General features: G+C 32.9%; 1 protein-coding gene across 1 annotated transcript; it reads right to left on the bottom strand.

Moving 5' to 3' along the window:
* Window positions 1-5,830: 5,830 nt before the first annotated feature.
* On the bottom strand, window positions 5,831-6,553 carry LOC108991498 (glycine-rich protein 5-like). The gene has a single exon (XM_018965766.2). The coding sequence runs from the start codon at window positions 6,470-6,472 to the stop codon at window positions 6,116-6,118; it is 357 nt and encodes a 118-aa protein (XP_018821311.1). The 5' UTR covers window positions 6,473-6,553; the 3' UTR covers window positions 5,831-6,115.
* Window positions 6,554-16,118: the final 9,565 nt, after the last annotated feature.

The raw sequence follows: 16,118 nt of genomic DNA, 5'->3' as shown, positions 1-16,118 counted from the left end.
TAAGGGAAAAAGAGAGAAGAAATAAGTGGGAAGATTAGACAAAGTACTTTTAATCAAAGTAATTATACCCCTTTTGATAAATAAATCTTTTTCTAGCCAACTAATTTGCTATCTATCTTCTCAATGACCCCATCCCAAATAGACACTGATTTGTGAGGGGCTTCCAAAGGAAGTCTGAGATATTTCATAGGCAAAATAGTTACCTTACAACCGAAAATATTGGCTAGATCAAGAGAACTTTTTACTGTAGCCACTAAAACAATTTTAGACTTTGTTAAATTGATTATAAGCCCGAAGATAGCTTTAAAACACAACAACAAAGCTCTTAAAGCTCTAAGATGATCCTGATTGGAATCACTAAAAATTAAAGTATCATTTGCGAAGAGTAAATGAGAAACAGTGATGCAGCCCCGAGATTCATCACCCACCATAAAACCTAACACAAAGCCACCTTCAACAGCCACATCAATCATACGACTCAAAGCGTCCATAACAATGACAAATAGGAATGGAGATAATGGGTCACCTTGCCTTAAACTGCGGGTGTTGTTGAAAAATCCAACCGAAGATCCATTCACAAAAATAGAAAATCTAGCCGTCGAAATGCAATGTCTTATCCACAAGCACCATTTCTCTCCAAAACCAAATCTCCCAAGTAGAGTAGAAATTCTCAATTGACATGGTCAAAAACCTTTTCCATGTCCAATCTAACTAAAATTCCAGATTGCCCCATCCTTTTTCTGCTTTCCAAACACTCATGAGCAATTAATATTGAGTCGAGAAATAATCATCGTTATAATCTTATCCATAAGCACACTAAGGCGGTTAGCTAACACCTTAGAAATAATCTTATACAACTCATTTACCAAGCTAATAGGACGAAAATATTTTATTTCAACTTCGCCCACCTTTTTGGGAATGAGAGCGATGAAAGTTGTGTTGAAACTCTTCTCAAATTTAAGGAAGGAATGAAATTCTCCAAAAATTTTCATAATGTCATCCTTCACAATATACCAATAAGCTTGGAAAAACGCCATGGAGAAGCCATCCGGACCCGACGGCACCTTATCCATGGACATACCCCTAACCACATCAAGGAGTTAATCTTCTTCAAAGGGTCTCTCTAACCAAATTGTAGAAAATTGGTCAATAGTATCAAAAGGCAACCCATCTAACTTAGGCCTCCATGAAAATTCTTCTCGCCAAAACTTCTCATAAAAGTTCACAATAAGATCTTCAATTTCCTCCTTATCACAAATCACATTATCGCTTACATGAAGGACTTCAATAGCATTATTTCTACGATGAGAATTAGCCATTTTATAGAAAAATTTCGTGCATTTGTCTCCTTTCTTTAGCCATAAAATTATGGATTTTTGTTTCCATGAAATTTCTTCTAAAAGCGTTAATTTCTCAATTTCTGCCGGCATACATTTTTTTCTTTTCTTTTTCCTCAAAAGATAAAAGACCCGACAACTCCAATTCCTCCAAACTATGCAACTATTCCATAAGAAGTTTTATATTAATAATTGCACATTACCAAAAGTCTCCGCGTTCCATTTCTTCAAGTTTTTTTTAAGCTCTTCAAATTTTCCAGCCAATATAGAACTGGGAGTGCCAGAAAAATGATAAGAGTCCCACCAGCTTCTCACTCTTTCAACAAAACTTTCATCCTTCAATCACATGTTTTCAAATTTAAAATGTATTTTCCCACTAAATATGCCCCCACGATCTAACAAAATAGGAAAATGATCAGAAACTATACGCTACAATATTTTCTGAAATCATAATGCATGAAAATTTGCTCCATGGCCCAAGCTTCCATGAAAATTTGCCAAAACATCATAATGCATTCTTGTCGAGTCGGGTCAAGTCATCAAATTGAGCCACCACAATAATAAACTAGGCACCACAAGCCCTAGTTTTCTATTCCTCAAAAGATAAAAGACCCGACAACTCCAATTCCTCCAAACTATGCAACTGTTCCATAAGAAGTTTTCTATTAATAATTGCACATTACCAAAAGTCTCCGCGTTCCATTTCTTCAAGTCTTTTTTAAGCTCTTCAAATTTTCCAGCCAATATAGAACTGGGAGTGCCAGAAAAATGATAAGAGTCTCACCAGCTTCTCACTCTTTCAGCAAAACTTTCATCCTTCAATCACATGTTTTCAAATTTAAAATGTCTTTTCCCACTAAATATGCCCCCACGATTCAACAAAATACGAAAATGATAAGAAACTATACGCTACAATATTTTCTGAAATCATAATGCATGAAAATTTGCGCCATGGCCCAAGCCTCCATGAAAATTTGCCAAAAAATCATAATGCATTATTGTCGAATCGGGTCAAATCATCAAATTTAGCCGCCATAAGAATAAACCAGGCGCCACAAGTCCAACATATATACAAACCATCAAGATTCAAATGATTCCCATGCAATAGTTTGAAATGGAACACAATATTGACAGTCTAGCTAGCCAAACTATGCATGTAAAGTTTGCATACGATGAGCGGCTCAATATTCTAGTTCCTGGACATGATGAAGTAATTTGTCAATTAGAAGGAATCAACAATATTCTCTCAATGCTATCTGAATTTTAAAAGTTGAAATGAGAGAGGTAGATAAATAAAATAAGTTTTACAAGAATTAATTATAAATTTAATACTCTATAAAAAACAACTCAATTATAAATAATATAAAATTTCATTTTTTTTTTTAATTCTCAAATTTATCATCTAGGCCGAAAACAAGACCCTAATTGCTGAGGTAATAATATTGTGCAGGTCACGAATGTGAGACACAGTACTGTTTGATAAGCTACTTATTGATCAGGGCCTACTTTATAATTAATCTTTGTCTCAATATTTCTAGACCAAAAAGAAATTGATCAATTAAAAACTACAGCTAAGTTCTGCAGTAGTAGGAGAAGTTGGTGGCATATCTTTATTCTTTACTGCTGAAAATTGATCTCAGACACTCAATTTGAGATGCCAATGTCAGAGACCTATTAGCAGGTATAGTAAAGTCGACGCGTAGTACTCCAGCTGCCTATTTAATTAATCCTGCTGTATGCATGAACATGACTACGTACTGGCTCCCATTTAATGCTATTAATTTTTGCCATAACATGCATGATATTAAAACCTCTCACGTTCCATCGAAAAAAAAAAAAGGAAAAAAAAAAGAGATATGTGCGTGGCTGATGTTGTTGTTGGTCAAGCTGTGTCGTTATATACTGTACCCTAAAACTACGTGGAATTTGGGTCCTCGATCGAAACCTTGACCATCAATACTGAAAAAAATAATTCGAATATCGATCGGAAATATTTTAATCATAATAAAATTTTATAAAAATATACTCACAAACTGATATAATTTATATTATACGTTCAATAAATACTAATAAATTTTTGGTCTAACATTAGAATACGCTATAGTTAGCTGCTCCAAAATTGAGAAAACGCCTTTACGGTTGATTTATATGATTTTAATGATCTTTTGCAAGGTATAAGCTTTATGAGACGTTTGGATTCGCAGGACATCTCAACTCATCTCAGCTCATCTCAACTCATCTCACTACTATTCATTACTATTCAACAATTTTAATTCACAAATCTCACTATTATTCATAACTTATCTCATTACTATTCACAATCCATCTCAACTCATTTCAAGTCATCTCAAGTCATCTTCGAATCCAAACGTCTCCTAGTGAGCGTATGCATAGTACGTTTATTGCAGTTGGTTATAGGTTTTTGTTGATGGTAGGTATATATTTGACGTTAATTTACATGCTTGAGTTCGAATTGGAGAGTTTAACTTATCGAGTGGAGTTTGAAAAAAAATTAAATAAAAATCTCGAATTCAAATTTTTTGAGCCGAGCAGAGCTAAGTTCAGCAAGTCAAAAATGGGCTCAGCTCGGCTCAATTACTGCCCTATATGACCATGAAACATCTCTATAGTACTACTTGTGTGGCCTGTGATCTGTGATCAACTCTCTCTTCCCATCAAATATATGCCACCAATCCATTGATATAAATGCCTTTGCGTAAGTTTTATATTTAATTAGGCTTCTCTTTGATATACATTAATTCATGTAGATTTATTTATTTTTTCAGTTTTTTCTTTATATATCTGTTTTATAAATAAAGGTATTAATATTTATTAACCAAGTTAAAATACCACCATTAACCACTTCAGGATTAATATTAATTATAAGACTTGTTGCGGATAGTGGGTCGACCCTTTTAACATTTGAGGACAAAAAAACAAAAGGTCCAAAGCCCTAGCTACGTACGTAAGACCTTACCTCAAATGTTCATAGTACTGATCATCCAATATTCCCTTCATGTAAGATAAATATTTCTCGCTTTTAAGCTGTTCTTTTTCTTAATTTTCTTTTTTGAAAAAAGAAAGAACTTTTTTCTGTGTTCCATTAATTAATTAGCTCACATGCATGAACTCAGATTTTCAAGTTCTCGTGATATCATGAGAGCTTGAAATTAAATATATACGAGTGAAAAGATCGATTTTTTCGTGATCGGGAGTGAAAAATCATCATTTCTATCTGCACATATATATATATATATATATATATAATTCTTGGTTAAGCAATGGCCATGATCAACTTCTAGTGAGCAATGGTCCCATGCATGCATGCACCATGGTTCTACTTAATTAATTAATTGATCGATCCGGTCCTTACATGCCAATTAATTTCTTGCTAGCTAGATTAATTAATTATTTATGACGTTAATGATCCAAAATGCTAAGGCTAAGTTGAAGTTGAAGTTGAAGTTGAAGTATAAGTAATTACAGTAATGATTTGTACAAGTTTCAAATAGACAAGTATCCAGGCTACCAACCCCTTTATAAAAAGGTAGACTCCACCTTAAAAAATATAAAAAAACCTAATCTGTTTGAGTGGACAGCGGTGGACCTATGAAGGGGTAGGGAACCAATATGGCCCCCTCAAGGTCTGAAAAAAAAATACATATTAGTATAATTATATTAATCTCATCTTGTGTTGGCCCCCTCTCTAAAAAATTATTTTGGCCCCTCTACAAAATTATTTTGATTTTATAGATTAATTTTGACCTAGAAATAAAACAAAAAATATTTTATTATAGTTTTAGCTTTACTCAGCCCCTTACAATAAATTCTTGGTTCCGTCACTATGAGTGGATATACTTTTTTACAAGGAAAATGCTAAGTAACCTCCTGTCGATTTATCCGCTCATGTGTTTTAATTGTTTTTCCTTGATGGTAAAGAGATTGACTAATAGTGAATATGTGTATTTTTTGAAAAGAATATTTAAATATGTTTAAAAAATATTTAAAATAAAAAAAATAAAAACTGCACTGGGGGCACACCCAACGATATATGCTTGGCGGGCCCCTAGCATTATCCATTTTACAAAAAAACTGCAAGAAATTTATCTATTTAAAACTTGTACCTAACATTACATGTAATGTTATATATGAAAGGATATTATATATTTGGAATTTAATTTGCAAATGAACAAAGAAACAACAACAAAATGACACGCGGGCAATCGAATCATGTATTAATTAGATGAGTAATGCTACATACAGTTATGGAGTGCGCAAATACCATGCAGCCGTTTTGAAAAAGAATGAGATCCACTATTAAAAAAATAATTTCTTTTTATGTGGATCCTATATTTATTCACTTTTTTAAAAATAATTATACAGCGCTTGCACACTCACGACTGTAAGTATTAGTTTTTTAATTAGATACTCGTATTAAAATTAAAGTACTACAGATCAAGCCGCGTCAAATGCCATGCATTAAGTACCCCAAGTAATATTTAAAGAGAAATGGAAACATTTTCTTCAATACTGTTATTTTTGGTTTCTAAGATAGTTGGAAACAAAGCATCTCCAAATACAAACGTCTCTCGCTAGCTGATCTGAAAATTAAGAAGAACAAAATAGAACAAAATGCAGAACATCTCAAACAACTACAAATAGAACATCTCAGTTCTATTTGTTACCTTACCGATAGTTTACTGCCAAACAGTAAACTATCGGTAAGGTAATTAGGTAATGAACTGATCAAATCCCATGCACGCAGTACAACAACAACTTCAAGGATTTGGAAGAACGCCGCTCCCACCACCAACGCCGACACCAGACCCACTGCCGACACCTCCACCAACAGTACCACCCAATCCACCGATTCCACCTAAACCACCGCCGGTTCCACCGAGTCCACCTCCGAGCCCACCTCCGAGACCACCGCCTAGCCCACCACCGATGCCAGCAGCTCCACCCACTCCGCCAAAGGGGAGTCCATCGCTGCCGAGCCCAGAATAGCCGCCAACACCACCGTACGAAACGAAGTTCTTTTGGTCGTCGAGGCCAGCATCGCTGGGCACAATCCTAGCTGTAGCGTGGACTACAGCTAGAGCAAGAACTAGCATTACACACCACCTCATTGCCATCTCGATCTCTTATATTTTTTTTCTCTCACTCACAACTGATCTCTCTGATATATATCTCTTTCTCCTCTGTCGCTCTGTGTTAGTACCTGGAGCAGCGTCTGAGGGTCACTTTATATAGGCAAGAAAGGAGGGGTTGGGTGACAGTTGCGGGTAGTAAATGAGGTTAAATGCGTGTTCAGAGCTTTGCTGTTTTAAATTTGAAAGGACGAGAGATTTAACGCCCGATTCAGAGATATGTATAAAAGATAAGTTGAGAGGATTTAAGAAAGAATAATAAAAATTTTAGTTAAAATGAGATGAGAGGAAATAATTTTAAATTTAAATGAGCTCTAAGCTATTTCATGGGATAAAAGATCGAGTAGAACAATGTTCATAGGATTATATAAATAGTTGAAAAAAAATATTAGTATATCTATACAAAATTTATTACAAGAAAAATGAGTATTTGTGACTATTATTTTACAACGAAAAATATTACTTGAGATGGAAATAAATTTATTTTAACTGTAAATAGTTATTTTACTGGAAATAACTGGTCGTAAAATGTCATTTTTCTTGTAGAATTAAATTATAAAAATAAATTTAAATAATTATAAAATTTGATTAGATATATAAAATTTGTTTTATTATAAAATTTGTTTTATAATTTAACGCATCGTATAATTAAAATATGTCAATTCATAAATTTATTTATATAAAATTTCTACCATTTTTAAACAAAAAATATTGGAAGAAAACTTGATACAGAATTTTGGAAACCAGTGTGTGGATGGGTTGGCACTTGGCAGGATGGCCGATATAGTCGTTCAAAATGCAATATTAGACGGTTGGACCTAACGAGTAACGAGTAACGAGACCTTCCTTTAGCCGTTGAAATTACTGCTCCATTCAGAAAAGTACGTATTTTAAGTAATTTAATATTTAAACCAATTAAATAAATAAGTATTTAAAATATTTCACATTAATTTATTAATATAATTGAGAATAAAAAAATCTATAATAAAAATAACACTTATTAAAAAAAAATGAATGTTGAGATTAGTTAATTAGTACTATTTATCACACCAAAAATTTTATTTTTCTAAAAGTTTCATATTAATTAATTCCAAGGCATTGTCACTAAAGTTAGTTAGTTTATATATACATTATCTCACATATATATACACTTTGTATTTATATATGAATCCAGCTAGCCACTCAAATATTCCAATTATAACACCCACATAATGTTATTTAGGTGGCAAATATTGATCATATGCTTGTCACATCTGAAAAAATAATTGATTTGGGTATCTTCAAGTTATATATAAATGGAGTTACAATATTGGTAGAATTTGCAGAGAAATAGTATTGTTAATGGTCCTGGATTTTATTATCTCTAATCATATAATTTAAGCTTATTCAACTTATTTTTAAAGTTATTGTTTCATTTAAATAGTTGATTTATAAAGTCGCCTAATTAAAATGCACTGCAATATTAATGAGCATACATAAGTATGATATATAAAAGTAACATTATTAGTTAAATCTTTGAATTTAGAATTTCATGATGAGCATATATATAGTGCATTGTGGCCGCGAGTCAAGAACTTCTATTTGGAATGGTGAGATTAGACGAGCTAATTCAAAGCTCTCACAATTAATATTGAAGCTGTATATATCACTACAATATAATTACTTTTTAATGATGGTTGGGAAATTGTGCCAGTCCCTAGACCGTCACTAAAAGGTATTTTCTGTGACAGTTTCTGGAAACCGTCACTAAAGATAGAATGAGATTTTTTTACATTCTAACGTATGAGAAATATACGTTCAAACGTCACATATACGTTCGAACGTTATGTCTGTTTACGTTCAAACGTAAAATATTTTGGCACAACCGCTCGAATGTTATTAATTAACGTTCGAACGTAAAATGTTTGCGCCAATGTTCGAACGTTAAGTAATAACATTCAAACGTTCATTGTAAATTTAAATTAAATGACTTTAATTGAAAATTTATGTAGTTTTTATTGTGCATAATTTGTGAACAAGTCTAAAAAATTGAATTGTATATATTTATATATACACAATTTGTAATATATAAATATATATTTATGTTTATATATATTTGAAATGCAGTGATTTAGTATTAAAGTTGGAAAATATAACATCAAAGAAGATTAAAAATTGAAATTAAAAAATGATAGAAATATTCAATAATATTTTTCGTTACAAATATTAAAAATAAAATACAAAATTTGATAGAATGTAGTAAACAACAGTCAGATGATAACGTTATCCGCAAAAGTCGAATTCCGTACCTCCTTAGTCAAGATATCAACCTTGTCGTTGAGGATAGTTACACGATGGGTGAGTTCGGCAACAGATGCCGATATAGCCTCGAGCGATCGATCGATCTTATGATCGATATGCGCAGTCAGCTGTGAAATGACCGCATCAACCCAAGCAGGCCGCACATCTCCTGTAGATGTACTCGGCGTATGTTGACTACTACTCTCGACATGACCTGGCTCAGGTTGCGTCGGAGGAACTAGATCCTCTACAGGGGGTGGCTGACTTCCCCTCGCATGTCCAATTCTACGTCGATGCGTGGTCATGTCGAGGGGACTCATCTGATCTTTGACCCGCTCCTCTGGCTAGGTCGGCACTCCTCGTGCAAGTAATAGTCGGCTGATTAGGACACCGTATGGGAAATTATCAGTGGAGACGATGCTCGCCTAGTAACGGATCCTCTCAAAGATGTGCAGTAGCAAATCTATAGGATCTCCACTTGCCACTCATATCAAAAATTGTGCCCGAAGCCGACTAAATGTGGTTTTATGAGCCACGAGATCAACATTTGTTGCAACAATAAGGTACAACATGCGGAAGAAATGCAGCAGATGGTTCTGGTTGAAGGTGTTCTTTTGCTCGATCTGCATGCGGTCCCTCCCGGTGAGGATGTAGAAATCCTCGTCTCGGTCATCATCCCGAGCCACGACGCCAGTATCCTCAGCCTCTGATTGGCCTTCATCTCTGGCTGATGCTAGCTCAAATGGGCGGCCAGTAGATGATGTAGAAGTGCCTACATCCTCACAGGGTGTTGAGTGTGCAAATGTCTCAACTCCTCGACGAATCCCGAGATGCTCGCCGATGACATTTGGTGATACCTCAATGGAAACACCGCGTACAGTCACGGTGTGAGAGGATGCATCCTGAGGCATGTCACACATTCCCATATAGAATTCTTGAACCATTGAGGGGTATACCTTCCCCCTCAATGTGCAGATATTTCCCCAGCCTCTATTGAGGAAAACATCTCTCAGGTTCATCAGCTGCTAACAGAGTTCGTCGAACTCATTAATCAGGACCTCTCGCTCTACCATAACAGTACGAGCTCTGATATGGGCAGTGTCCAACGTGGCTCCTTCCCTCCCTCGTTTCCTAGTATGCAGTGAAAGAGTCATATCCTGAAAATAGAAAAGGAAAAAAAATTATTTACATTAATGTATTTTTTTGTATTAATTTTAAGCTGCTCTGCATTAACGTTCGAAGATATCAAAATAAACGTTCGAACGTTAAAGATAAAACGTTCGGACGTTTATTTATACGTTCGCACGTAAAATAATGTAAATAAATTTACATTCGAACGTTAAACATATACGTTCGAATGTAAAACATAGACGTTTGAACATAAGCAATAAATAAATATTGGCTGACGTACGTTCGGACGTTTATGTTATACGTTCGAACGTATTTGTTTTACGTGTCAACGTAAATATGAACGTCCGAACGTCGAAGCATGAATAAAGTAGAAAATCACTACGTTCGGACGTTCTAATTAAACGTCCGACTGTATGTGATTTATGTGCGAAAGTAAAATATTCACGTTCGACTGTATGTCGTTTAATAAGATTTAAAAAGTAGTACGTCCAGACATATACATTAAACGTTTAGACCGAAAATTGATGAATATGACGTCCGAATGTAAGACAATGAACGTTCGAACGTAGAAGCCGTAACGACTCTGTAATTTAAACGTCGTACGTTCGAACGTCTTGGGGAAACGTTCAAATGTTACGACGCAGAATGGCTGAGTCGACTCAGCCATTATTGAAATCTCGAAAATTTCTCTACAAGTTTCTAAATGTTGAAATGTCACCGTAGAAATGAAGTATACAGTTCAAGAAACACTTCTACGGTGACTATTCGGCCAATGGCTGGCCATGATGGCCGAAAAATGGAGTTGAAAATCTGGCCACCACTTATCCGGTTTTAAACAAAATTCAATCCAAATCTTAATAAAATACATGTTATTTGAATAAAATATGAATGCCTACCTTTTAGTGACGGTTGTGCCGGAGTTGACGGCGGCGATGACGGAGGCGTGGCGGCGTGCAACGGAGTAGACGATGGATACGTTTTGGAAATATCGTTTCGACGTTCGGTTTTGGCCTTATATACACAGAACGTTCGAACGTAATTATTATTACGTTCGAACGTTTGTCAATTTAATTTTCAAAATATTATCTATAATATATTATATTATAAATGTTTATGTTATATATTATGATGTTATATAATATTATTGACAATTAGATTAATTGGTTTTTTTGTGAGTGCTTGTTATATTTCTAAAGTTTAGCAATATGTTTATACATGTTGTTGTGATTTTATGCTTACTCTTGAAATAATTGTGATTATTGTTTGTGAATTTTGTGAATAGTTTATGAGTTTATGGTGTTTATTGATGAATTAATATGTGTATAAATATTGTTGTGAGAACATTGTAAATATTCTGTGATATGGATTTAAAATATTGTGATTATTGTTTTTGAATTTTTACTGAATATGATTAACAAGAAAATTATAAGTTTATGATCTTAATTTTAAGTAAAGATTTAAAATATTTAATATACAGATAATATGAAGTTTAATATATAACATGGAGTAAGTATATATAATATATTCATACTAATTTAGTTAGAATATGATTATTATTCAAATTATAAGTATAATATAAATTATGTCTTAACAAAATGAAAAATACAGGACTGACTAGCTAGCCAGCTTGGTGATCATGTTGTAGTTGCGTACCTTCATTTGTTGCGTTTGTAGCTATGAAGTTGGCCGTACGTATCTTCAGACATCAAGATAGGTGTCCAAAATACACATTCTGATTGTCTATATATATATATATATATACAATGTAATATATAGTTATAGATATATAAAATGTAGTATATATATTATATTATAAGTTAATATATAATAAAGAATTTAATAAGTAACAATTTAGTATATATTATATTATTATGTTCTCATTTAAAGTATTATGCTATCATACTATATAATGTAGTATATAGTTATAGATATATAAAATGTAGTATATATATTATATTATAAGTTAGTATAGTAGGAATCTTACGTTCGAACGTTTCAAGTTAACGTTTGAACGTTAAACTAAGAGGCGGGAAATTTGCCGCTCGATTAAGGTATATGTATGATTATTCAGACGTTCAGACGTTTATACAATACGTTCGAACGCTATTTGATGAAAATCACTAGAAAATTATATACATCCAAACGCCAAATCTGTTAACGTCTGAATGTTAGTTAAATTAGTGCTAGAAATTTCCCGCTCAAATATGGTAACACTTTGATGAAATGTACGTTCGGATGTTTAAGTTAAATGTTCGAATGTTCATCTGTAAATCTATGAACGTTCGAACGAAAAATTGTGATACATTCAAACATATATGAGGAAAGCGCAGGAACTTTCCCGCTAGATTTTATGTTATATCATAAGAAGGGTACGTTCGAACGTGTATTGTAAATGTCCGAATGTTCTGGGCGGGAATAATTTTAGAATATAACGTTCGAACGTACAACTTAAACGTTCAAACTTTTAAACTAATAATTTTAGAACTTAATCAGTATGCGCACGGGAGGAAGGGGATCATTTCTTCTTCTCCTGTGCGCACAACAGAGAGAGAGAGAGAGTTGAAAGTTGTTTCGGCCCGAGGCTCTTGTAGGAGAGAGAGAGAGAGAGAGAGAGAGAGAGAGAGAGAGAGAGAGAGAGAGAGAGGGTTAGAGTGAGAGAGAGTTGAGTTAGAGAGTGAGAGAGAGTTGAGTTTTGGTAAGAAAAAATTTTGATTTCTTGTCTTTTTTTTAATTTTATGATATTTATATTGTGTTTTTGTTATAGAATATTTCTAATAAATTAGTGTTGTATTTTTTTGAAGGATTGGTTGTTTTGGGAAGTTGGAAGATTTTGATTTGTAATAGGATATTGTGAGTGCTAGGTATATTTCTAAACTTTATCAATATGTTATTGTGATTTTATCCTTACTCTTAAAATATTGTAATTATTGTTTGTATAGTTTGTACATAGTTTGTGAGTTATTGTAAATATGTTGTGATATGGATTTGAAATATTGTGTTTATTATTTGTGAATAACGTTTTGAAGAAACATTATTAAAAATATATTGTCATTAGGCTTTGTTAATACATGTTTATTGCTTACTCAAGTTTAGGAATATGTTAATACATGTGGCATATTATTTTGTGAATATATTGTGAGTTATTGTGAATATATTGTGATATGGACTTGAAATATTTAAATTATTATTTGTGAATGACGTTTGAATATGTTTACATTGTTACAAATATATTATCCTTAAGCTTTGTTAATACATGTTTATTGCTAACTCAAGTTATAGAATATGTTAATACATGTGGCATGTTATTTTATGCTTACAATTGAAATATTGTGATTATTGTTTGTATAGTTTGTAAAATAGTTTGTGAGTTATTGTGAATATGTTGTGATATGGATTTGAAATATTGTGATAATAATATTTCAAATTATGTAATAACAAATAAAAGTAACTCTTTAAGAATTATAATAATTAAAATTATATTATAACTTTTGAAATTTAAGTATGATAATTAAAATAGGAAACTTTAAGGATAGTAATAATTAAATATTGATAATAATATTTGAAATTAAGTAATAACAAATAAAAGTAACTCTTTAAGAATTATAATTTTTAAAATTATATTATAACTTTTGAAATTTAAGTATAACAATTAAAATTATACTTTAAGAATGATAATAATTAAAATTATAATATAACCTTTAAAATACTCTTCAATAAAAAAAGTATTGAATCTACAAAATAAGTAGAGTTGGAATATGTAAATATACTTATTTATTATAAACTAAAGAGAAAGAAAATAAGGATCAAATAGATGTTTATATAAAAATTATATACTTATTGTCTATATAAATAAATAACTCACTCAATTAAGTATAACAATTAAGATTATAATTGTGGAATGATGATAATTAAAATTATATAATAACCTTTAAAATTATATATAACAGTTATAATCTTTAAATTTTAGTCTAATTGCTTGACTGTCATAGTCTCTCCGGCCTTGACTACTTTCCTGCGGTCTTGACATACACTAATTGAGAGTTGTCAGGACTGGAGAGTCTATGACAGTTAAGCAATTAGATTAACCTTTGAGCATAAGTATGATAATTAAAATTCAACTTTACGAATAGTAATAATTAAAATGTGATAATAATATTTGAAATTAAGTATAACAATTAAAATAACTCTTTACAAATTATAATAATTAAAATTATAGTATAACCTTTGAAATTAAGTATAACAATTAAAATTATACTTTAAGAATGATGATCTTGTACACAACGAGGGAATATGATCTTGAAGAAATGTTGGAATTTCAATTTAATTGCTTGACTGTCATAGTCTCTTCGGCCTTGAGAGTTGTCAAGGTCGGACAGTTTGTGATGGTTAAGTAATTAGACTAAAATTTAAACATTTCTTCAATATTATTCTCACTCGTTGTATACAAGATATGAAACTTAGGGTCACATAATCTTCCATCTCTCTTTAGTTTAAGAATATAACACTACTTGAAGGTAACATTGTTAATTTAAACAACATGGATATATTGTTTGTATGATTTTTTGATAGATGCGTGTGACATTGCATAAATACCCTTAAACCGGTTTGGAAATTAGTGTACATTTATGTGTCCACTGATTCTTGAATTGTCCGATATTTGAACATGTATGCTTGAAAAACTATGGGGAGGTGCTGTCGAAATTTCTACTAACGTGGAAATTAGTAGAGTGACGAGATTTTTGCAATATGGAGAATATAATCTCGAATGGGATAGGACCAACTACCTTATCAAAAAAGCAATGAGAATTGGAGCATGACATACATGTGAATTTTCAATGTACGTGTTATTAATATATAGATGTTTTTAGAAATGGACAAAAATTTGATGCGTCTGGACGATAGACTTGGAAAGGATTACGTACTCTATGCACTTAGAGTAAGAACCTTCATTGATTTTGCACAGGCCTCTGCTGATAGTCGTGGTTACATTAAGTGTTCATGTCGAGGGTGTAAAAATTTGTGTGCGATAGGATTGGAAGAAGTAGAGCGTCATATATTTGTAAACGGTATGGATCTGGGGTGTACGCGATGGGTACTACATGGTGAGCCTTCTGAAGGGTCAGCAAATGTATTGGTCGATCATCACAATAGAGCACTTCGATATACTGCATGCACAGTTCGAGATTATAGATTCTATACTTTGGACCGTGAATGTAATAGAAAGACTCAAAACTGTGGTGTGTTGGTCGAGGAGAGTCATGGAACAGATGATATTGACTATTATGGAATCATACGTGATATTATCGGATTGAAATATCTGGGTGAGTTTGTAACATATGTCTTTAAATGTGATTGGTGGGATCTAGGCGGTGGTCGGGTTTTGATACATAGGGATAATCACTTTACGAGAGTCAATACTGCATCTAAATGGTACGAAGATGATCCATTCGTATTGGCTTATCAAGCTACCCAAGTCTATTACTTGATTGATCCAATGAAAAGTGATGATGAAGATAGTGGAGAGATAACTTGGCGAGTCGTACAAAAATTTGTTCATCGAAATATATATGAAGCAGGAACGAGTGCAGATTACGAGAATAGTGGAGATGAAGATGACACTCCGATTGTTGAGGCATACCAGGAAGATGGAGAGGATATTAACTTGTTTGTTGACCTCGGTGCACTCGAGTTGCTCCCCTTGTGTAGAGATGATGTCTCACCCGTCCATCTCGACCCGTCTGTATTAAATGATCATTCAATTCAAGTAAGTGAGGAGGAAGAAGAAGAAGACGAGTCAGAAGATGAAGGCGAATCAGAATCCGGACATGAGGTGGATAAGGACGATGAAGAAGAGGTGCATAATGATGATGAAGATGTTATTGATGGAGATTCTGAAACAAGCATGGAAAATTCATCTGAAGATGAAGAATAAAAGTACTAAATATTTTATTCATATAGGTGACTATAAAATATCTTGAATTTTCATAATTTCTTCTAATTAATTTTCTTTGATATAATTAATTATTTTCAAGAATGCCGCCAAAACGACAACGAAGAAATGTGCATTCGCCAAGTCCAAGTCCTGAATCCATTGAGGACTCCCCACTCGAGGAATCCGTTCTTGAAGATCAAGCTAACACAGAAGAGAACAACAGCCAGTCGACACCTACCAGTAAGGAAATATTGTCGTTGATAATTATATATATAGTTAATACTTTTT

Source organism: Juglans regia, chromosome 10 (assembly GCF_001411555.2).
Source record: "Juglans regia cultivar Chandler chromosome 10, Walnut 2.0, whole genome shotgun sequence".
NCBI lineage: Eukaryota > Viridiplantae > Streptophyta > Magnoliopsida > Fagales > Juglandaceae > Juglans > Juglans regia.
The sequence above is the reverse complement of the archived record's forward strand: the minus strand, read 5'-3'. Positions and strand labels throughout refer to the sequence as shown.